This window comes from Primulina eburnea, chromosome 2 (genome assembly GCF_022965805.1).
Source record: "Primulina eburnea isolate SZY01 chromosome 2, ASM2296580v1, whole genome shotgun sequence".
Taxonomy (NCBI): Eukaryota; Viridiplantae; Streptophyta; class Magnoliopsida; order Lamiales; family Gesneriaceae; genus Primulina; species Primulina eburnea.
In genome coordinates, this window is record NC_133102.1 from 2643000 (window position 1) to 2665857 (window position 22858).

Here is a 22858-nt window from a genome sequence, read left to right on the forward strand (position 1 = left end):
TTTTGTGACCCACCCACCAAAAAACGAACAACAACTAATAAATGTTGTGTATTTTTATACTCCTTGTGTAGTTCAAATTCTAGTTCTATTTTACGTTCCTATGTCCGTTCGAATTTTATTACAAGTCAAAAATACATAATTAATGAGTACCTAAACAACACACAAAGTTATTATAGGCTATAACTCAAAAAGTAGCAGGCATTTTCGTGATATCGTCTAACAACTAAATTTTATGAGAGATATCTTTAATTTGAAAAGAAAATATTATTTTTTATGTCAAAATTATTATTTTTTATGATACTTACCGATCATATTAATCAATCTCACGAATAAAAGATTATATTTAATGCAACAATACAACTTTTTCTCCCAAAGCTAAGTTGGAAACGTTTGTTGTTTTGAGCTCCACAAATATATTTTTTATGGTGTTGGGTCGTGGTTGTTGTTGGGTGGGACACGTGTACGGTTTCTATTGGATGTGATACAATATTCTCTTCCTCTACTCTTTTTTTTCCCTGAATTAATTATATTGTTATTTTGATATATTTACGACATGCTTTTAGCACGTGTATTGACTGATTTTTTTTTTATTCACATAGATTTAGATTAAGTTAATCCATTTTAAATATTGCAATAATTAAAGTTTCAAATTTATTGCTACCACATAAGATTAATTAATTTACATGATGGATTTTTAATATATACATGCGGTAATGAAAATAAATTGGGTTTTGTTTTTTGTTTTTTGTTTTTTGTTTTTTTTTTTTGTTTTTTTATGTTTTAAAGTTTTGGCATTACCAATAGGCAATATCCGTCCCACCAAACAACTTACCAAACGAAGCTGCCTAAAATTATGTGATAATGTTCTTTCAATAGTTTAATCCTAGTCGCTCAAATTTGGTACTAACAAACCATCATGCCTCCATGGGCCATCCTACTTTCTCCAAATATTTATTATATTTAGAATATGAATAAGTTTTTGTGAACGATCTCAAAAGATCTTTATTCGTGAGAAAAATCAATGAGACGGATATGGGACGGCTAAACCCAAGACCTTCTCATGAAAAAAAAAACTTTGACCCATTATCCGTCCCACCCCGTTTAAATATTCTTCGGACACACCCCACCTCGAATACGAAACGGGACCCGGTAGACCCGTGAGACCCGAATTTTTTTAAAATAAAAATAATATTTCTTTTCACATGACTGAATTATGAAACAGACAAGTCTCTAAATACAACATTGTGGAAAATTAATTCATGTCTTCGACCACACTTAATAATAACAAACAAAGTATTTTCACGATATAAAAAATTACATAAAAAAAGAGTTATTAGCTCTCCAAAAAATCTTGACATCCCCAAATATAAGTCATAACATAATTTAAACAAATCATGCGAAATAAATATCTTCCAAATAAATGTAAGAATCCCAACGAATCACATCAGCGAGCAAGCAATATTTAAGTCTACTATGATGATGACCAACTATTCTTACACTATTACTAAAAATAAATTCAAATACAACAATTGACATAAAAATAGCTAATATCGTTATGGTTGAGGTAAGCTACTAAAAAAATAAAAACTAAAAAACTAAAACCCTAAAATATTTATATTCACATATATGGGGCGGTTGGACAGGTCTGAAAAATTGGACCCGAGACTCATTCCATAACCCATTTAGTATGCCCAAACCCAGCCCATACACGCGGGTCCATTGTAGTTATGGGTCAAACCCGGACCCATTGACATCCCTAATCATACATATATTTGCAATAAAAAGTAATATTTTTTCATTGATAACTCAAATAGAAGATCTGTTTTATAAATTGATCTAGGAGATCGTCACAAAGAAGTGTCTTGTTAAAATATTTATAACTAGCTAGCAAGCATCAACGTTCAAGGGATAAATTCTGTATATTTAAATCTTCCTTTTTACACTCGTTTTTTGACATAAAATAAGATGTAAGAAAGATGGAACATAGGATGGTTTCATTTGGAACTATTCTTTGTGTATAACAAACGTGTGTTTTAGATTGGAAATCGAACATGAAATTAAATTAAATCGATCCGAGTTGCCGATGAAACGGCGGTGGTATTTTTTTATTGCCAAGTTGGGGTTTAAATTTGAAAAGTTTTCGAAAACATCACTCTAATTAATATTGTTGGTGAATGATATTAAACTTTTGCTTTGAGTAAAAAATTGGGATATTAGAAAGATGGTAAACGAGTGTCCTCTTTGGCATTCTCGTATCACAAATAGAATGGTTAATAATTGTTGGGAGTGAAATTGGATTAGGAAAATGACATTTGGATTTTTACTCTCATATTTAAAAAAATATCACCATCGTAAACTATAAAGTATCACTATTGAAAATCTAATATTTGTCGAGAGAGTTATTTTCATCAAAGCAAAAATTTGTGTGAGACGATCTCACGGATCGTATTTGTGAGACAGATCTCTTATTTGAGTCATCCATGAAAAAATATTACTTTTTATGCTAAGAGTATTATTTTTTATTGTGTATACCCGTCGGGTTGACTCATCTCACAGATTAAAATCCGTGATACGGTCTCACATGAGACTCACTCTTTTCATCAAAACCTCATGTAAAAATATCAAAAATTATACCTCACGCTCGTGAAAATTAGATAGGCGTCTCTGCCTTAGAATTCTTTATAGTTGCACAATTTATCTTTATTAACGCGATTTTTATTAAAAAACCATTGTGAACCTAACATTGAGTTGATTTTTCTCTTACAAGAAACCATAAATTTTTTTAGCAAGATTCCATGGTTTATGGTTCAACGTTGCTGCTGGATCTGGAAAATTTATATCCTGATGGATTGATGTGTCGATCTGAAAAAAATTTAGATTAATAAAATGGTATTTTTGTAAATTCAACGTAATATTGTTCAAAATTTGGTTTTTAGCCGCAACATGGATGTTTATTCAAAAATTATCTTAGCGATGGAAAATCGTGCAATTTTTATAAAAAAATCAAGTCTATGGTGCCTATTTAATTTTCATGGAATTTTGCACTTTTCATGTTTTACATAAAATTTTGGTGCAAATAACTCATTATCGATAGGTGTACACACTATAAATATAAATCGAGTCAACACGTCTCATAATATAGATATGTGAGATAGCTAAGACTTACTATTAAAAATATTAGTAGATTCATAATTTATGTTTTAAAAATATATAGATATTTTACCGATGCCTTAACTTTTGTGAGCATGCTATTATTAAGCAAAATTTAATCGAAAAAGGACAATAATTATCTCCGACTTCTTTGTGATTTATTGTTATCCCTTTAAACGCTTCTTGCTTTGATAGTACATCAAACAATTATATTTGAAATGCTAATTTATTGTTTATTATACATACATTAAAGTAAAGCGTGTAATAGCTGTGGGGAAGATTGGTTGGTATTGATTGGCAATAAATGAAAACTGATTGATTCAATGCAAAGGAAAGGGCAATCCAGCCTTTGTTGGATATTTATTGCGAAATGTATGGTGGCCTTTCCTCACATCATAAATTTTTAAACTTGTTCGGTATAAAGATAGTGGGCGGCGAATCTTGACTATTTTAAATCGCATCAATTTCTTTTAACATGAGAGAAATCAGTGATGGATAGATCAATGATTAAAACTTGAATCCCTGCTGCGCATAAGCCTACGTTGTTCATATTACTCGATGACTGCTTGCGCTGCCAAGAGTGAATGTCGAAATATGAACTTAGGTGGAACTTTTTGCATTGGACTACTTTGAGACCTTCTCGTACTGCCAACAATTCCCCATGAACTACTGATGTAGTAGGCTTTAGAAGTCTCCTGCCACAGGCCGCCAACACGTGCCCCTCATGATTATACGGATAACTCCTCCAATACCATAATTGTTGTTCGAGCACTTCCGCGTGGCCAGATGAAACTCTTCTAGAATGTGACAGGGGTTACTGGTTCTGGTCGCAATTCCATCATCTTGATATCATGCACTCTTCGACATCTTGCACCCCCATACCGTCCAATTCTGACACACAAAGTCCTCAAGTTCTGCTTTATCAGTGTGATCCATCAACCACTGGCACACCTGGTGCGTGTCATAGTTCCTATGTTGCTTTAGCCTTCTGCAGACCTCATTCTCTATGCAGAGACTCTTCACACCAGGGCAATAGAAAAGAGCATGGCACGTCAAATCTTGGGGGTTGTACTGGTAGAGAGTGCACCAACGTCATACATGCACATGATGTCTCCTGATATTACTCTCAGTAGAGAGGGCACCAACGTCATGCACGAGCAATAATTTTGTAGCAGACATTACAAAGGATAATCGGTTTGAATTCCTTTATCAACAATGGATTGGGAACTTTTGGAATGAGAGTAATGATAGCTCTGTTCCGATTGTCCACAGAAGATCACTCATTAAGTATTTATAGAGATGCCGCTGTGACATCCTCTCTAATAATATGCCAATAATTTTGATAGGAAAAGTCGACAACCCGTTGGGGCCCGGAGCCTTGTCTGGAGTCACATCAAAAGGAGCATTTGTAATCTCCGATCCCGAAAACAGAGCACACAGGATCGAATTCATACTACTTGTAAGTTGTAACCGTTGGTTCAATACATTCATGCACATGATGCATGGTTGTTTGATGCAAATAAACCATCAAAATAATCAATAGTAATCTCCGCCATACCTCGTGAATCATTCACCAAGTCGCCATGACGTGAAACCAGTCCACTGATGGCGTTCTGCACTTTTCTCATTGATGCTTTTCTGTGAAAGAATCTGAAATTTTGTCTCCCGAAGCCAGCCAATCCTCCCTTCTTCGTTGCCTCCAGTACAACTCCTCCTGCGTACTTAGCTTCTCAATTTCGTTTTCAAGCTGATTGATGTCATCACTCGCATATAGCCATCGGTAATGAGTGAGGAACTTTGCAAACTGTTCGCGTTTTTCCTTAAGTTGACGCGGGAATAACTGGAAACGTCTCCTAGCCCACAAGCTGGAGTTTTTTTGAATGCTCCAAATGATTATTAAATAATACGATTCACTCTGTTCTTGATATATGTTTCTTCTGTCATGCTTCGTTGTTTATATAAAAAAAAGTTTTCGAAAAACCAAACTAAAATATAAAGCAAGTTATTTAGTTGTGAAACAACTATCTTAAATTTGAAATTCAACGAAATATTCAGATGATAACTAATTTGGTCCGTCGATATATCTCCTTTTCTATTTTGATTTGACTGGTTAAACTGCTGTTTAGCACAATAATTGTATGAATCCTTGACATATCAAGTTCAAGATTAAGCCCTCCTTTTCCAACAGTAGAGTAAGATGGATAACCCAACATATGCCATTTCCATGGATAAAAAACTCCATCCCACTTTTGATCAGACCGCCGAACTCGAAGAAGCGGAATCAAAATTTTCAAAGGTAACCAGAGAAAGCCAACGACAGTAGGTCGGATAAGCCTTTAGTCACGACCTTTAATTTAGAACTTAAAATCTGCCGCAGAAGAACATGCATGATAACCATCAATTACTAAAAGAAATTATTCACTTATATTTGATCACTGTCTTTAGTTTAGTAACTTAATTTCCTCTTCTGGTATCTTAGATTTTCCTGTGACGCTATCTACAACAGTTGCACAGACCATTCGCACCATGATGTAAAAGTTTGAACTTCAATATCTTAGATTGTAACAATTGTTTAGTCTATCAGTATTCAAATGTGCAACTATTTTCACCTACCAAACTAGCATGTTTCGAACTCAAGTATGATTGACCATTACTCGTAAATATTTATAAAATCAATTCTGCTCGAAATCAATAGTGATCAAGCTCACTTGATGTGGATTTGATCAGTCTGCATTCAAGTTGAGCTTGGTGCAACTAGCAAGTCTCTAAGCTCGCTTGCAATCTTCATCCAATTTTGTACACAAACATTGTAATATATTAACTTATCAACCTTTCTTTCTGTATGAATTCGCCCATTTCATCTTTATAAGTTAGAACGTAAAACTTCTCAAAAAACGATATAAAATAGAATCAGTTACTAATGGAGAGATTCAAGTAGAGCGATATAACCAAACCAAGAGTTTGACCATAAAAATTGGAGCTCGTTCTCGATTTACATCACATTTGTTTTAATGATGTGGTAATCTGCCGTCGCTATCTTTTGTGCAAATTGAATAAATTTTTGGGTTAAAACTGTAACATGCAAATCACGCTAAGTGAATCACATACGATGACAAACTCGTCTGAAAAAATATTTATTGAGAAATTGAATTCAGAATTATGCTAACCCTACTCCACGAAATCCTTTTCACATCACATGTTAGGGCATGGGGTTAATCACATAAAAGGGTATTTTCGTCAATATGGCCAACAGAAATCCATTGCGAAAGGAAATGTCAAATGAAATCAAATCACTAACAAAGCTGATGGCTTCTAAAGCAAAAACCTAAAAATGCTAACACCGAGGAAGAGAACAACAAACGACCCAAGATTCTTCTATCATACTTCATCGGACGCTCGTTCTCCATTTTAAGGTTCATCATTAGCTATTCAGTGAATCAATCACCGCACATGCGGCCGCTCTGTTTCCCAGGTTCTTTTTATGACTCCGTTTGGGCGAAGGAGTCAGGATTTCAGCTGAGGGAATTTGATTGAATCGAAGAAAATGGAGGATTTTTCTTGAGTTCTAATTTTTTTTGCAAGAATTGCACATCCGGGGCTAAGACGAGTAATCTGGAATCGTACATTTTGCGGAAATAGTTTTGGTTCTATCCAAATTGCAGGTACATGAATTGAAATCCCTGATATTTTGTTCGATATTTATGTGTAATCTTTGTGCTGTTTATCTTTGGTTTATTTGTTGTTTCCATCAACTAATCATCGTTTCCGAATATGCAAATTGATCTGGATTTTATGTAACGGAAATTTGGTTTCACTGCCTTACCCGAACGTTGCCGCATCAGAGATTTTTCTTTCATCTATTAATTCTGGTTTGTTCTCGAGAAACCCTTTTGATTCCACAAACTTGATATGATCGTTTGTGACTAAAACCTTAGAGTTTGATGGCATTTGAATCAACGCTTTCTTCATCCCTTATATAATAAGATCGTATGGTGGCAAGTTCAACGGTCGTGTTGTTTGATTTTCCCAAATTTGATTAGTTATAGTTGGCGATGAATGTAATTCTTGGCCATAACCTTTATCGTTTAAACATTGAAACTGGAAGTTTCATGCCTTGAAGATTTGTTTACGACTCTTTGTTTTTTGTCCCTTTAAAATCATAGTATTTGGATTTAATTTCAATTAGCTGCTTGACTTGAACTGTGCTGTTTTTAAGGTGTAACTTTGTTTTTTAGGGCAAAATATGCCAAATCTGACGTGGGTTGTAAGAATTTAATCTATATGAATCTGGGGTTGGAATAGGAGAGAATTCTGTGCTTTAGGTATTTTTCAGTCGTCGATTGTTGTGCGAAGGTTTATCTAGTGTTTTTCATGGTGTGTAGATTTTGAGAAAAACAAAGATGAATGCATTTGATGTTACCAATTTGGATACGGATGCTCTTTTGCCACCTCGGAAACGCCTGCTCGCAGGATTGAAGAGACAGAGTTCTGATGTTAATTTCCCAGTACTGTCCACTTCTAGTAGTTCTGGGAGGGAATTTGATGCCCATCTTAATCATCTTCTGAGCTCCCTATTGAGTAACCCTAATACAACAAATGTGGAGATTGTTGAAGCCTCTAGGCGTGCCGCCACAGAAGCTGCGAAGATGGCAGGGATAGCGAGAGCTAATGCCGAAGATAAGGCTGCGAAAGCAGCAAAGGCAGTGGCAGCTGCCAAGAGTGCCTTGGAACTTGTGGCTACTCTTTCAGAGAAGGCTTCGAAAAAGGAACATCTCAAAAAGAACAAGTTGAAGAAGCACATACCTGTCGAATCATTGTACAGTAAGAACAAAGGGAAAACTAATTGTAGAGCAGATGAAGAGTTAGCCAGGAATTTGCACCGGTCCATGAACAGTTCCCCAAGAATATCAAAGAGCTCATTGAGTTCTGATGCAAAAAATCACAAGCATAAGAGGCTTAAGTGTTCGGCCTCTTTTGATAAAACTGGCATCCATGGTGGACATCTTGTCGGGGAAGGAAATCGACCTTCCATAACCACCAGCATTGGAAATGGTATACTAGAAGAGGTAAACACTGAAGGTCCTGTAAAAGAAATCGAGATATTGAGGGTAGACTTGAACACATCAAAATCCAACAAAGTTGGTGAACCAACATTATTTTATCGGGAAGAATTGCACCCCATTACAACTGATCGAACAAAGTTGAAACATGGGGAGATAGAGATACTTGATTCCAAGGATAAAGATGCTGATTCATATGATGGTCTTGGTAAAAAGAGAGGAAGGACTAAGCAGAAAAAGCTGCCTTTGAGCATTTGTAGTTTCAGGGATAAAACTGGCCCTAAAGAGCAGCAGAAACCCAAAGACTTGCCACATTCAGAGGACAATTCGATCGGAGCTGCAGCAGGCAATCATCCCTCTTTTCCTGACAGTTTGATTCCTGTGGAGAGAACATCGATGTGGAAGTGCCAGGCATTCAAGGCACCAGCCTGTGTCAAGCAAAATAAAGTTATACGTTCATAGTTCTATTCGGTCATTGAGAAACTATCTTGATAGGGGTGAACGGCCAATGTATTCAGAACAGGTTCGTTTTTTATTACTCATATCAGTACTGCTGTCCTTCCGTTTGAGCCTTAGATTGACAAAAAATTTAATAAGCATTGGATTGAAAAGTGCAATGCTTAGTCCTCCTTTGTAAATCTAAGACTCTTGCTAAATCTGGGCACTTACTCGTAGAGTAGTCTGAAATAAGCAGAGCAGGTTATGTTTTTTTGTTATAGATAAAGCCTTGAGTCTCTTTTTCTTTTCTTCTTTCTTTTCTTTTTTTCATTTTCTTTTTGCTTGTGGTGGTCAGTACACTGGTTTGAACTTAAATATTTATTGAACTTCTTAATTCTTGATTGCTTTGTAAATTTTAGTTGAATCGTATCAATTTTTTTTTTATCTTTATATAGACTATAGTCCCCTACACCAAATAGATACCATAATCCTCTTCATATATCTTTGTTGCATCACCTACCTATTTTTTGTCCGATGTAGCAACATCTATAACACCAAACATTTGCATCAATTCAGAGAATAAGAATGATGAAACCCAACTTTAAATGGCACACTTTCTGGAGTTTCCTTGTCTTTTCATCTAGAAAACGTTCGAAGATGAATGCATTATCTGGCTAACTATTGCTATCCTTGTCCTTCGTCGTTCCTAGAATTGTTTTTCAATCTTTGGGATGCAAAGAAATCACATTAGATTTCAATATTATTAATTTTTTTCAAATTAAAGCTTGATGTCAAATTTTTTAGCAGCAGAAAGTTAGAAGTATAAGTTTAACTCCAGCTAAGAGTTCGAACATTAATTCGATTCAATTGGTTTGGATTTGAGTCCAAGCTTGTGCAATTTGTAGCAGAAATCGAATAATATGTTAACTATCTTGGAAAGTTTGTGAACCGAGCACCCCAATTCAGTACTCTCTCATTTTCTTCATTAGCAATATTCAAAAAAAAAAAACAAAGAAAGAAAGAAAGAAAGAAAGAAAGAAAAGAAAACCACACTTCAAACGGTAATCTCTCTTTTTTCAAACTAATCGAATAAGCAATTAGCTTATCAATCATAATCAGCAAAGTCAAGAAACTATAAGTGGTAATCGTTCAAAATAAGTTAGGAATCAGTGCTGCAGTATTTCATTGTTCAAAAGTTTACATAAACTTCAAAACATACTGTCCAAAAGCAATACCAAGAAATGTCGCGATTGCAATGCCAAAAATACCGGCAAGAATACCAGGAATGATTAAAGAACTCCATCCTTTTGCTGTAGCCATACCACAAGCTGTCGTCGGGCCTCCGACATTCGCATTGGATGCTATAAGTAGTGATCTCAGTTCAAACCCAAACAATTTTCCTACCCCGAGAATAAAAGCTAGATGTACTGTTATCTGAACTAGAGAAAATAAAAAGATACTTGGTGCTGTGCTTATAACATTCCTGATGCTTCCACTTGCGCCAATGACTGTGAAAAACACCTACACAAAATATAGATAAATCATTCATAAATGAATTCCAGTATATTGTAAGTGATAAAATACAAATGTGTAATGGATTGATTGTTTTTTATACATGAGTTGATTAGATGAAGCAAATGTGTAAAAGGGTGGCATTCATTTCGCAAGCATATTGACTTTTTGAATTTCGGTTCTTATCATTACATGCTGATAGGAAGCAGTGTTCTAAACATATCTCCAGAAAAAATTCATAATTTCGTGGTGGCTCAATTTTAGGATATTTAGCATGTGAGGCGTGTGAAGATGCCAAGTTCATAAATGCTAAAATGCAGTATGAAGATTTGAAATGATACAAAAGAAAAGGTGTCATAACGTGCTGACCTGCATCAATATCAGTGCCATAGACTCACTGGAAGGTGCGAGATAAGAAAACTGATCCGGGAAAATGGTTGCTAAAACTACAACAATTGCAGTAATGACTGGAAGGCTGCCTCCTTGAATCCCGAAATATTTAATGAAATAACCAGCAGTTGTGCAAATAGCAAATGATACAGCCAGTGCTGTTGCTGTCTGCAGTACGGGTAGTTTGTTTCCGGATGCCGATTTTTCATCAAATCCAACCTCTTCAACATGTTAGCGATGTTACAGTCAATCTTGATGTAAAGTGGGACGAAGAGAAAAGAAGATGGAAACTGAAGTTGCAAAATGTTATATCACGCACCAGCTGTTGAAGACGAGGGCTCGGCAGGAATTCTTGACGCCAGTGCAAATAGTGTTGTAAAGTATACTGCACAGAGAACGTTATCTGCAGCTAGCCCGGCAGCTAACACGGAGGGGGAGACTTGAAGGGCCTCAGAAATGGCAACATAGTTGACAGCTACATGAAGAATTTGATCTTTAAGTTGCAATATAAGACAGGCTAGAATGAAACTTCATTAACGACCACGTGATGAGAACTAGCAAGTCCCCATTTACCGACAGCAGAAAACAACCCAAAAGGCCAAGTCCGTAGCTTTTGAGTACGCAAAACAAAAGCAAGATATATATGCTCTCAGGACGGCAGCAATTCAACGGAGAGCCCCTGTCCTTTCACTTAAATAATATCGACCCAAATTAGCATCTTTTGTTCGGTCAAAATTGGGAAAAGCACAAAAGAGACTGATCGTTTCTTATCCAATTTTTCCATGTATTTGCAGAAAAGGTAAAGGTCTGCTAGATTACCTCCACCAATATGCCGTCCCATCAAAGCAGCAGCTATTTTCCAACCATCTTGACCAAGTGATCGCATTGGCACGATCAAGAAAGCAACAACTGTCCCCACCGTAGTTGCAACTGTAAAAGAATTGCTCCAGTTTATTCGGAGGGATAAATTATGATTAGACCTCCACTTGCTTCAAAAACAGTGAAATTAACAGAAAAACTCAAAGAATGGAGCATTTGGATTGTGGGAACGACTTAATTTCATCTCGTCATTTGAATCTTATAACATTTGAAGCACAAAAGGCAAAGAGTCGTAATTATTCAGCCAAGAAAATGTTCTCGGTTTCTCATAGCTCGACTATAAAGTACTTGAAGTTTGAATCCATTTAATCATACACTTATTTCATCTGTTTCAGTTAATTACATAAATCAGAATGTTATTTTAATCAAACGAGCAGCAATTACAATTTGCAAAAATCCATTAAAAAAAAACACAAATCGTTTCCAGGATCAACCAAAGATTTGGCGAAAACAGTACATTTTACCTGATCCAAGCAAGAAAGCTAACAGCAGGTTGCCAGTGGACCGCATTACTCGGTTCATATCCGCTCTATATAGCAGCAATGGCACAGCCAATGGCATCAGATACTCCAACACAACTTTATAAGCTGGCGCTTCACTGGCAATAATTCCCAAATTACTCGCCACAAGACCGATTAAAGTACTGACCAACGCACCACTCAACATGTTCCCAATCTTGGTCTTCTCCGACCTTCAAGTACACAAGGAAGAGATGGAAAAATAAAAATAGACCCACTTTCAGACTTTGCTGGCTAGAAGGGACGTTCAGTTTACCAGATGCCGAAAGCTCCTGTGGCGAAAAGAGCAGTCCAAGTACCCCATTGATCTTGCGGCGAAATTATTGGGACATTCAGCTGTGATCTGGTGATTACCCTTCGAGTTGAATTCTTGGAAGTAAAAGATTTGCTGCGAAATGATGGAGTTAGAATAGTTGAAACCCGTCGGCTGGTTTTTTTTGAAGGAAGACGCGAACTTTGCATCGGGGGAGGAAGATAGTGAGTCGTCTGGAGGAAAGTCAACTTTGACGCCATTCTCCGAGTGATAGGATTGGAGTTTGAAGTGAGCTCAAAGTTCCAGGGATCTTAAAATGCTTGGATCGGTGCCTCAAAAGTCCGCCATCGGAGGCGGCGGAGATGACGGTGGCAAATGCCGGGTCAGGTGGGTATATGATTGATTCAGGATTATGTTCCCACCAGCCGCAAAACAAGAGGAATTGATAGTACTGGAGGATGAACGGAACAAGCAAATCTGGAAATGAAAGTGAGTTGACACCCCGTGGTCTGCTTGCGTCAGCATTTGGAGAGAAAAAAATTGTCGATTTTTTTGTGTTCAGTCCTTGGTACTATTTTTTAGTATCACATTTCCACATGAAGTGTACCATATTTTGTATGACATAGTATCACAATTTTGTGGGTAGGAAGTAAACCCAAAGAAATTTTTTTATCGAGAATTTTTCACCAACTTCTCGTTAGAGAAACATTTGTCGAACGTTCCAAAAAAAATATTTTTTCCAATGCTTCAAAATTTTGTTTGTATTATATATATAAAAATATCAAAAAATATAACTATAATATTTTGAGCAGTTAAAGTTTAGAAAGCTTATTTGAGGAATTTATTAAAATTGACAAAAACTTGTGTGTGATGATCTTACAGACCGTATTTTGTGAGACAGATATCTTATTTGGATCATCGATAAAAAATATTATTTTTATGCTAATATCATTACTTTTTATTGTAAATATCGGTATGGTTTGTGATCATCTCATAAAATACCTACTCTAAATAATAATATAGTTAACCACTAGAACAAAAACAATAAATGAAGCGTGTTTAATAAAAAAAATTGAGTGTAAATAACATTCTCATGTAGTTTTTATATGATCAATTGAAGCTTAAAAGTCTTTGTTGATGTATTTTAAATTTTACTATTTTATTTTTGTTGTCTTTATCATTATGTGATTGATTATTTATTAATTTTAATTAAAATAATTTGTTTTATAGAATCAATTGTTCTATCGTTAACAATGAAATTTTTCTTATATTTTTCGTTTAACATATATATTAGGTAATAATGATGAATTCTGGTTATACATCTTTATGATTTTTTTGTTATGCATCTTTTGAATTGTTTTACCCATTGTTTGTCATTATTTAAATTTGTTAATAAAATTAGATTTAGATCACATATTAAAATGTTATTATGATCTATGTTTATTTTAACAAACCCGATGAAAATTCATGGTTATTCCCCGTTATCACTGCAAATTATATTAGTTGAATAATAATATTGGGTAAATATTTTACACTATGTTGATCCGAGAAAAATTGGTAAGTCTTAATTGTTTAGCGTTTATCTATTCTATTAACTCAGACAACTTCATTAGCTTTAAAAATCTATTACTACTTATTGATATCTATTTTTTCTAAAGGATTTTTTAAAAAAAATAAAGTTTAAAATATTAAATATTGTAACCTATGGTTACAGTTTGAAACTGATTTTCAATTTTCTGTGAGCGCTGCATTTTTTTTCAAAGATATATATTTGTAATGTGGTGTTAAATCATGGGATTTGGCAAAATTTCACACCTCCAACCAAACACGCCATAATTTGACAGAGTGGCGTTTCCGGCTTCGTTTGGAAAGTTGTCCATCGCCACACTTCACCCCTTGCACCCACTATGCTTTGAACTTCTTCACATAAAAAACACTAAGTATGATATCTCTCCAGCCCCTCACCAATCCCGAACTCTACCCTCTTTCCTTCAATTCCAGGAAACCTCTCAAGAAATCCAGATCCCTAACCATCCATTCCCTCATACAGTACAATCGTAAACCCCAACTCGCCGGAGAAACGCCCCGTGTGGTGGTCATCACATCTGGAAAGGGTGGTGTCGGCAAGACCACCACAACCGCGAACAGCGGTCTGTCGCTTGCCCGCCTTGGCTTCTTCGCAGTTGCTATCGACGCCGATGTTGGCCCCCGGAACCTCGGTCTTCTCCTCGGGCTTGAGAATCGTGTGAATTACGCCGTTGTCGAGGTGCTCAATGGCGACTGCCGCCTCGATCAAGCCCTTGTTCGCGACAAGCGCTGGTCGAATTTCGAGCTTCTTTGTATTTCAAAACCCCGGTCGAAATTGCCGTTAGGGTTCGGGGGAAAGGCCTTGACCTGGCTCGTTGAAGCATTGGAAAGCCCGCGAAGAAGGCCCTCCGGGTTTCATTCTAATCGATTGTCCAGCTGGGATTGATGCAGGGTTTATTACTGCCATAACTCCTGCTAATGAGGCGGTTCTTGTGACCACACCAGATATCACAATTCACAAGCCTGCGGGATGCGGACAGGGTTACGGGATTGCTTGAATGCGATGGGATTAGAGATATTAAGATGATTGTGAATCGGGTTCGAACGGATATGATAAAGGGGGAGGATATGATGTCAGTTTTGGATGTGCAGGAAATGTTAGGGTTGCCATTGTTGGGTGTGATTCCAGAGGATTCCGAGGTTATCAGGAGCACAAATCGAGGGTATCCGTTGGTATTGAATAAACCGCCTGCGCTAGCAGGATTATCGTTTGAGCAGGCGGCGTGGAGGCTGGTGGAGCAGGATAGTATGAAGGCGGTGATGGTGGAGGAGGAGCCAAAGAAACGTGGTTTCTTCTCTTTCTTTGGAGGCTAGGACTTGTTGACACCATTTTCGGAGGATGATCAGCTGGTTCATGATTGTTTCACGGTTTTGTGGTTGATGTGAGCTAAGTGTGCTACGATCTTAGAAACAATTGTGTGTGGATAAACATGATTTGAATGTGATATGTTTCTTGGCAAATTTATGGTTCATTTTCTTTGCATATGGATGGCTGGCTTCATGATTTGAATGTGATATGTTTCTTGGCAAATTTTTGGTTCATTTTCTTTGCATATGGATGGCTAGCTTCGTGAGATTTTGTCCAATTGGAAGGTTGCACATGCGTTCTGATGAGTTCTTGATTTTTTACTTCCTGGTTTCATCTCTCAAGGGAATGGAAAATCAGGTGGCTAAATTTTCCCTTCAATTATTTTGGATTGTATTTCATCATTTTCTTATCTTATATTTAATAATGTTATTAAAATAAAAGAATTTGGTCGAATTGTAGCAAAAAGGAGCGGCCGATTCTATATTATATTATACACCTTTAAAACATTACTCTCCTTATTTTATATTCAATTTTTTTTATTTATTTCCAGTATGCTTCTCTTTTTTACCATGATTTTTAGAATAGAAATAGATTTCCATTTTACACAAAATATCTTTTTAGATTATTTATATTAACACCCATGTGATAACAAAAATTAATAATATTTTAGAACTTTTATTTTTTTTTTAAATCAGACATAAAACTTTTTAATAATATATGTATCTGAGTTTTTATAAAACGAGGTTGCTTAATTAACTCAAGATATATTCGTGTAGGAACCGGGCTAAATTTTGAGATGCCAATGGGGCGACACAAAAAGCGACTCTAAGAATCGCATTCATGATATATTGACAAAGGACAAATTCCAGATACGAGTAGAAGCTTCGGGAGAGCAAGTGAATTTGCCTCCTCTCGCTCCTGCAAATCGATCCTCCTAGAAATCTCACCAATTATATAAACCCCTTCACCCCATCGTTCGTAAGCACCAGTGGAAATTTGTCTATCGTTCGATCTTAATTTCTTTGATTTTCAACGATTTGATCATCATTTTACTCTTGTTCGTCAATGGCGGATGCGAGGATGGCCGATGCAGAGACTTTCGCTTTCCAGGCGGAGATTAACCAGCTTTTGAGTCTGATTATCAACACTTTCTACAGCAACAAGGAGATTTTCCTCCGCGAGTTGATCAGCAACTCGTCCGATGCGTTGGATAAAATCAGGTTCGAAAGCCTGACGGATAAAAGCAAGCTCGATGCACAACCGGAGTTGTTTATCCGCCTCGTAACGGATAAGGTTAATAAAACGCTTTCAATCATAGACAGCGGTATCGGAATGACTAAAGCAGGTATGGGTATTGATAATCGTCTTCTTGTTTTTATTGGTGAAAATTTTTAGTCGCGTATGAAATTTTTTGGAAGTAGTAGTTTCTGATGAGCGGTCCAGTGAGTTGTGTGTTATACGAGAGGAAGATTTGGGATGATGGATGGGAAGAAAAATTTATTGATTTTTTTGTTTTTTAAACTGTTCTCAAGTAGTCGTTGTATTTTGGTAGAAATGTTCGATTCGCTTATTTAGTTTAATTGCCTCTCTGTGAAAGTTGAGATATGGGGAAATAGAGTTTAAGATAAACGTTTACTGTAATAAATTCTAAATTAGGTGCTAATGTTGTTTCGGTTTTACATCCTTGCAGATCTGGTGCTGATGTTAGTATGATTGGACAATTTGGTGTTGGCTTCTACTCTGCTTACCTTGTAGCGGAAAAAGTCATTGTTACCACCAAACACAATGACGACGAGCAGTATATCTGGGAATCACAAGCTGGTGGATCATTTACAGTGACAAGGGATGTTGATGGTGAGCAACTTGGCAGGGGAACTAAGATTACCCTCTTCTTGAAGGAAGACCAGGTAATCGTGTCTACGATTTAGGCAGTGATATAGAGTAACACCTCGTTAAATTGAGAATGTATATCGGGACAATCTTTTTGGAGACATGATTGATTCTTTTATGGTAATTATTATCGTTGTTACTTGTAACTTTTGGTGTTGACGCATTCTTGAATGCGTTGAAGTCAGGGTGATTTGATGAGTGCTAACTTGATGATGAAATTTTAGGACCTAGAATTATATTTGTGCAAAGTAGTCGTTGCTAATAGTGTGCTCTTGTGTAATGTGCAGTTGGAATACCTTGAGGAGAGGAAAATCAAAGATCTTGTGAAGAAGCATTCTGAGTTCATTAGCTACCCTATTTACCTCTGGACGGAGAAGACAACTGAAAAAGAGATCAGCGACGATGAAGATGACGAATCTAAGAAGGAACAGGAAGGTGACGTTGAGGAGGTTGATGAGGAGAAAGAGAAGGACAAGGGTAAGAAGAAGAAGAAGATCAAAGAAGTTTCTCATGAATGGCAGCTCATCAACAAGCAGAAGCCCATCTGGCTACGCAAGCCAGAGGAAATAACAAAAGATGAGTATGCATCTTTTTACAAGAGCCTGACGAATGACTGGGAGGATCACCTTGCTGTCAAACATTTTTCTGTGGAAGGTCAGCTTGAGTTCAATGCTGTTCTCTTTGTTCCGAAGAGGGCACCATTTGACCTCTTTGACACCCGGAAGAAAATGAATAATATCAAACTCTATGTGAGGAGGGTTTTTATCATGGATAACTGTGAGGACATTATACCTGAGTACCTCAGCTTTGTCAAGGGTGTCGTCGATTCTGATGATTTGCCTCTCAACATTTCCCGTGAGATGCTGCAGCAAAACAAGATTCTGAAAGTCATTAGGAAGAATCTTGTGAAGAAGTGCATCGAAATGTTCAATGAAATAGCTGAAAACAAGGACGATTACAACAAATTCTATGAGGCATTTTCAAAGAACTTGAAGTTGGGTATCCATGAAGACAGCCAAAACAGATCCAAACTAGCTGATCTGCTCAGATATTATTCTACCAAAAGCGGTGATGAACTGACCAGCCTGAAAGACTATGTAACTAGGATGAAAGAAGGTCAAAAGGATATATACTACATCACTGGCGAAAGCAAGAAGGCTGTAGAGAATTCCCCATTCCTTGAGCGCCTCAAAAAGAAAGGTTACGAAGTAATCTACATGGTTGATGCAATTGATGAATATGCAGTCGGACAGCTAAAAGAATATGAAGCTAAAAAGCTGGTTTCAGCTACAAAAGAGGGGCTAAAACTTGATGATGAAACTGAGGAAGAGAAAAAGAAAAAGGAAGAGAAAAAGAAATCATTTGAGAGCTTGTGCAAAGTGATCAAAGATGTCCTCGGGGACAGAGTAGAGAAAGTAGTCATCTCTGACAGGATTGTAGATTCCCCTTGCGTGTTGGTTACCGGAGAGTACGGTTGGACTGCAAACATGGAAAGAATCATGAAAGCTCAGGCTTTGAGGGATAGTAGCATGAGTTCCTATATGTCTAGCAAGAAAACCATGGAGATAAACCCCGATAACGGGATTATGGAAGAGCTCAGGAAGAGAGCTGAGGTTGACAAGAACGACAAATCTGTGAAGGATCTTGTTCTTCTTTTATTCGAGACAGCCCTTCTGACTTCTGGTTTCAGTTTGGATGAACCAAACACGTTTGCTTCGAGGATTCACAGGATGTTGAAATTGGGATTGAGCATTGAGGAGGATGACGGCGGTGAGGACACTGACATGCCAGCTTTGGAGGAAGAGGGAACCGAGGAGAGCAAAATGGAAGAGGTTGATTGATTTAAGTAGTTAAATGACGGCTTAATGGAATGGGAAAAAATTTCTTTTTGACTTTTGATGTTTGTTAAGTTTTAAGTTTTAAGTTTTTGCGGGTAATGATGTTATGGGTGTCTGTCTCATAAGCTGATTGTCCGTTGGTAATGTCGTGTTACAAATCTCAATTGTATGAATATACATGTAAGACTGCTTTATGTATGGCGACTCAATGTTTCCCATGAAGTAGATTTTGTGGTTGCTCTTTTCTTTTCCTTTTCTAAATCGTTCCCCCTTTCAGATTGTAAGCCCCCGCGTCTCCTATACCACCTCCCTACCACCATTTATAGGGGCTATTGCTGCATCTTAAAGGTTTATCGGGGAATATTTCACCTTACTCCATGGGACATTGTTTTCATGAGAAGATCAAAAGTCCAGTTTTAACCCTACATATGTAGGGTCCACTAATTCATATACGTGGTCCACCAAATTCTTTAAAATCAACATCTTATGGGACACTGTCCCACAAATAGCATCGAGTTATCCGTTTATCAGATTGGCCCTAATCTTAATCTTTTTATAACATTTAATTAACCTTAGGAAAATGATCGAAGGTTAACGCATCTGATGATCTTTTTTAGGTGGTTACCGGACATTTTTTTAAACATGTTACACGTTGACCAAAAAAAAAAAGGTTTTATGATGTGTTGTGTTGTAATTCTTATTATTATTTAAAAAATTGTTTTTGTTGTATTTTACTATTTAATTATTTTTGATGATGTCTCCGAGTATATTTCGTCCAATAATATTGAAAAACTATCCATTATGATGATTCATTATATATTATAAATGTCTTTGTACAATAAATTTTTAACAATGAATTTTTTCGCATGCGAATTTATGATTTTGATCTATTCAACTCATTTAAATACAAAATCATAGTTTATAAAATATCTCTAGAACATGATATCGGAAGCAAAAAAATAAAAATAGAAAACCTCAATAAAATAAGTTTAAAATACAAATGTATCATTTTGATTTTATAAAAATAATCTTTTCAAATTACAAAATCCACGATAGCTATGGAAAATATGTTTATGTATATGTTTAATCTATATAGTCGCATCAAAAATAAAAGATGACAACAATATTTTTTAAACTAAACATAGAACCTATTCCCCTAGCCCTAACATGAGCCGCGAGATTTGATTATCTGTGAGGGTTCGTTATCCTAATAACGATTTATTAACATGCAATTATAATTAATCAGTTAACAGCGGAAAAGTGAGTTAAAAATTTGCAGTTGGGCCTATAAAAATTTCGACATGACCTTCCTGTAAATAGGACATACCAGAAAATCAAATACTCAAAATAAGCAACATGTGCCCTCAATAAACACAACAGCATACACACGTGCCAGCCAGACACGATCATGACATATACAAACCAAAATATCATAGAGCCGACAAGGCTCGATAATACCATAATACAATCCTCCAAATATATACATATAGTATCTGGGAGACAGCAACACCACGCAGTACCTAAATACAACTGAGCCTACTCTCAAGGAGCTCTGGTACTTCCCGAGGCTTCCTCTCGAGCACCTGAGGTCGAACCACCTGTACCACCTGTCATGTCCACACACAAAAGACACGACAGCCCCCTCTCGGGGGTCAGTAACCCCAGTACGAGACATCAAGAAACCACGATATATGACATAGAAATGCAATGATGCCATGCATGAATGCAATGCATGAATAGGTGCAAGATATCAGGATATCAGGAGTCTAATGATCGATATCAATAATCATACATATATTCTCGAGCTGGTCCACGACTCAGCGGACCCGTCCACGACTCAGCGGACAGTGTCTGGGGATATGGCTTCACACTTGATGCCAGCAACTACCTAAGCCGGACCGAATCAAGGTAGCCAAACATCTCCAGGACACCATATCATATCATATATATAACGGATCTCAACCGAAATATAACTGGATCTCAATAACAGATAAGCTCAATATGATATGTTCAGTGGTATTGATGTGTCTAACTAAAATAAAATGTGTGTAAACAAAAGAAATATTTATTTTATTTTGCACATCAATTACCAACTGATAATATGCGAGTCAGCATATAATATCACATAAATCAGCAAATAGCAAATAAATCATACACAGGATCATCAGATGCCTCTGTCAGACATCGTGAAAATAACTGATCTCTACGTACCTCAACTAATTTACCAGTAATTTTAATCCTCAAGAAAGTCCTGGAATTGCCAACTCAGACAAATCACCTGAATATTATTTTAAATGGTCTTATTATCACATAAAAATTCCACAACCATTTAAATTCACTAAAAATAAAATTTCAACAATTTATGCATTTTAAATTCCTAAAATTCCAATATGCAACTAAAATGCCTAAAATCAATCATTTCTATTTTATCGTCGCAATTATTCTTTTTAGCTTTAAATGACGCCAAAATAATATTTAAGCGACTACGATAAATTCTAGGTTCACCAGATTATACCTCCAACTTCCACAATTCCGAACCTACAACAATAACCCAATAATTAATCAATAACGATACAATATTGGAGTCGAAATTGAATTAAATTCACATAGGCAACAATTCGGACCGAGATAGCTAGTAATCCCAACAACAGTGACTGGAAATCGAGCCTAACCCTAAGCTAACCGGCAACAGGCGGCAAACTCGTCGGAGAAGATGACCGGAATCACGCAGAAAACGGAGTCGACGGGTCGTTCACGAAAATTTGCAAAAGTGGTATCAAAAGAAAGCTTACAACACAAGGAACAAAACCCCTGAATCAATTTTTCGTTTTGAGCGGCGGAATACGTCGATTTCAACGGCGAAACCGGCGGCGTTTTTAGACGGGTTTTCAGGAATCGCGATTTTACCTAACAAGAGTGGTATCAATGGAAAGCTTACATCAAGAGCTTTCCAATCGTATATTTACTTGAATTTTTCGGTAACCGGTGCGGCCACAATCGACGGTCAAAGGTGGCGGTGGAATCAAGCTTTTCAACCGAAAGCTACGGGGTTTTTGGAGAGAGAAAATGGTTTGGATGATGATGATTTTTATTATTTTATATAATATTTATATATATATATATATATATATATTAATAATATATGTGTGTGTTTATCTTTTATTTTATCGGGGTTCGAAATTTGATCCTGTCTATTTTATTTCAACTTTTGTGTGCTATAAAATTTAAATATACATAAACACACAATTTAATTATTTGGCTTAATTATTTTAAATTCTTCAATTTAAAATAATTAATCTTAATTATCACCAAATAACATATAATTAAATCGGGTCATTACATTATCCATAATAATATTTGCCATCTTCAACAAGCAAACTCAAACTAGAATCATCTAAACCAAAACATTTAAGAGTGAGTCTCATGTGAGATCGTCTCACGGATCATAATATGTGAGACGGGTCAACCCTACCCATATTCACAATAAAAAGTAATACTCTTAGCATAAAAAGTGATACTTTTTCATGTGTGACCCAAATAAAAGATCCGTCTCACAAATAATACCCGTGAGACCGTCTCACACAAGTTTTTTGCCAACATTTAAAGCATCAACAACAAACACTACAAAATAAATAAATAAATAAATTAGCGACGAAATTAGCGACGGTTGAATTTAGCGCGACGATTTTAACGACGTCGCTAAAATCATGATCATTAAATTTTGCGACGGTTTCTCAGAATTTACGATGGTTAAAAACCGTCGTTAAATTAGCGACAATTAATAGAAGTTAGACTCCATATCCTTCACACAAGTGGACATGAAACCAGTGCGTGCGTGCCCATTTCTGTCTCATCACTCTACGATTATGTAATACCTTCATGGTTGGCAAAATGTTGGATAAGCTCCTCCAAAGAAAATTTGGCTGGGACAAATAATCTTCCAAATAAACCCACCCACAATGGGAGGGGACAAAACTATTAAAACAATTAAATAAAAATGACAAAATATTTAAATATGAATTTATTCTGGGAAA

At 36.3% G+C, this 22858-nt stretch overlaps 4 protein-coding genes and 1 long non-coding RNA gene across 7 annotated transcripts; 3 read left to right on the forward strand and 2 right to left on the reverse strand.

Moving 5' to 3' along the window:
- The first annotated feature begins 6421 nt into the window (after nucleotides 1–6421).
- Nucleotides 6422–9074, forward strand: LOC140819140 (uncharacterized). 2 transcript variants are annotated; one of them, XM_073179154.1, is made up of 3 exons: nucleotides 6422–6811; nucleotides 6951–7019; nucleotides 7533–9074. In XM_073179154.1, exon 3 carries the CDS (start codon nucleotides 7551–7553, stop codon nucleotides 8670–8672), a length of 1122 nt encoding a protein of 373 aa, XP_073035255.1. In that variant the 5' UTR covers nucleotides 6422–6811; nucleotides 6951–7019; nucleotides 7533–7550; the 3' UTR covers nucleotides 8673–9074. The 2 variants fall into 2 exon arrangements, with proteins under 2 accessions (XP_073035255.1, XP_073035252.1); XM_073179151.1 differs by lacking the exon at nucleotides 6951–7019 and having other exon boundaries at nucleotides 6422–6812.
- Nucleotides 9075–9783: 709 nt separating this feature from the next.
- On the reverse strand, nucleotides 9784–12718 carry LOC140819146 (uncharacterized). Its single transcript, XM_073179157.1, has 6 exons — nucleotides 12204–12718; nucleotides 11894–12120; nucleotides 11370–11480; nucleotides 10870–11025; nucleotides 10530–10771; nucleotides 9784–10169 (listed from the first exon to the last, which is right to left on the reverse strand). The coding sequence occupies exons 1-6, from the start codon at nucleotides 12458–12460 to the stop codon at nucleotides 9846–9848; spliced, it is 1317 nt and encodes a 438-aa protein (XP_073035258.1). The 5' UTR covers nucleotides 12461–12718; the 3' UTR covers nucleotides 9784–9845.
- Nucleotides 12719–13983: 1265 nt separating this feature from the next.
- Nucleotides 13984–15101, forward strand: LOC140819222 (septum site-determining protein minD homolog, chloroplastic-like). The gene is given in 3 exon segments (XM_073179235.1): nucleotides 13984–14613; nucleotides 14615–14737; nucleotides 14739–15101. Coding segments are annotated over 3 exon segments (957 nt in total). The 5' UTR covers nucleotides 13984–14142.
- Nucleotides 15102–16153: 1052 nt separating this feature from the next.
- On the forward strand, nucleotides 16154–19066 carry LOC140819193 (heat shock protein 83-like). Of its 2 annotated transcripts, none has more exons than XM_073179206.1 (3): nucleotides 16154–16459; nucleotides 16753–17003; nucleotides 17274–19066. In XM_073179206.1, the coding sequence occupies exons 1-3, from the start codon at nucleotides 16162–16164 to the stop codon at nucleotides 18825–18827; spliced, it is 2103 nt and encodes a 700-aa protein (XP_073035307.1). In that variant the 5' UTR covers nucleotides 16154–16161; the 3' UTR covers nucleotides 18828–19066. The 2 variants fall into 2 exon arrangements, with proteins under 2 accessions (XP_073035307.1, XP_073035303.1); XM_073179202.1 differs by having other exon boundaries at nucleotides 16303–16441; nucleotides 16787–17003.
- Nucleotides 19067–20084: 1018 nt separating this feature from the next.
- Nucleotides 20085–21900, reverse strand: LOC140824474 (uncharacterized). The gene is made up of 3 exons (XR_012116355.1): nucleotides 21449–21900; nucleotides 21340–21362; nucleotides 20085–21102 (listed from the first exon to the last, which is right to left on the reverse strand). It is a non-coding gene; the product is annotated as an uncharacterized lncRNA (long non-coding RNA).
- Between the last annotated feature and the right edge of the window lie 958 nt (nucleotides 21901–22858).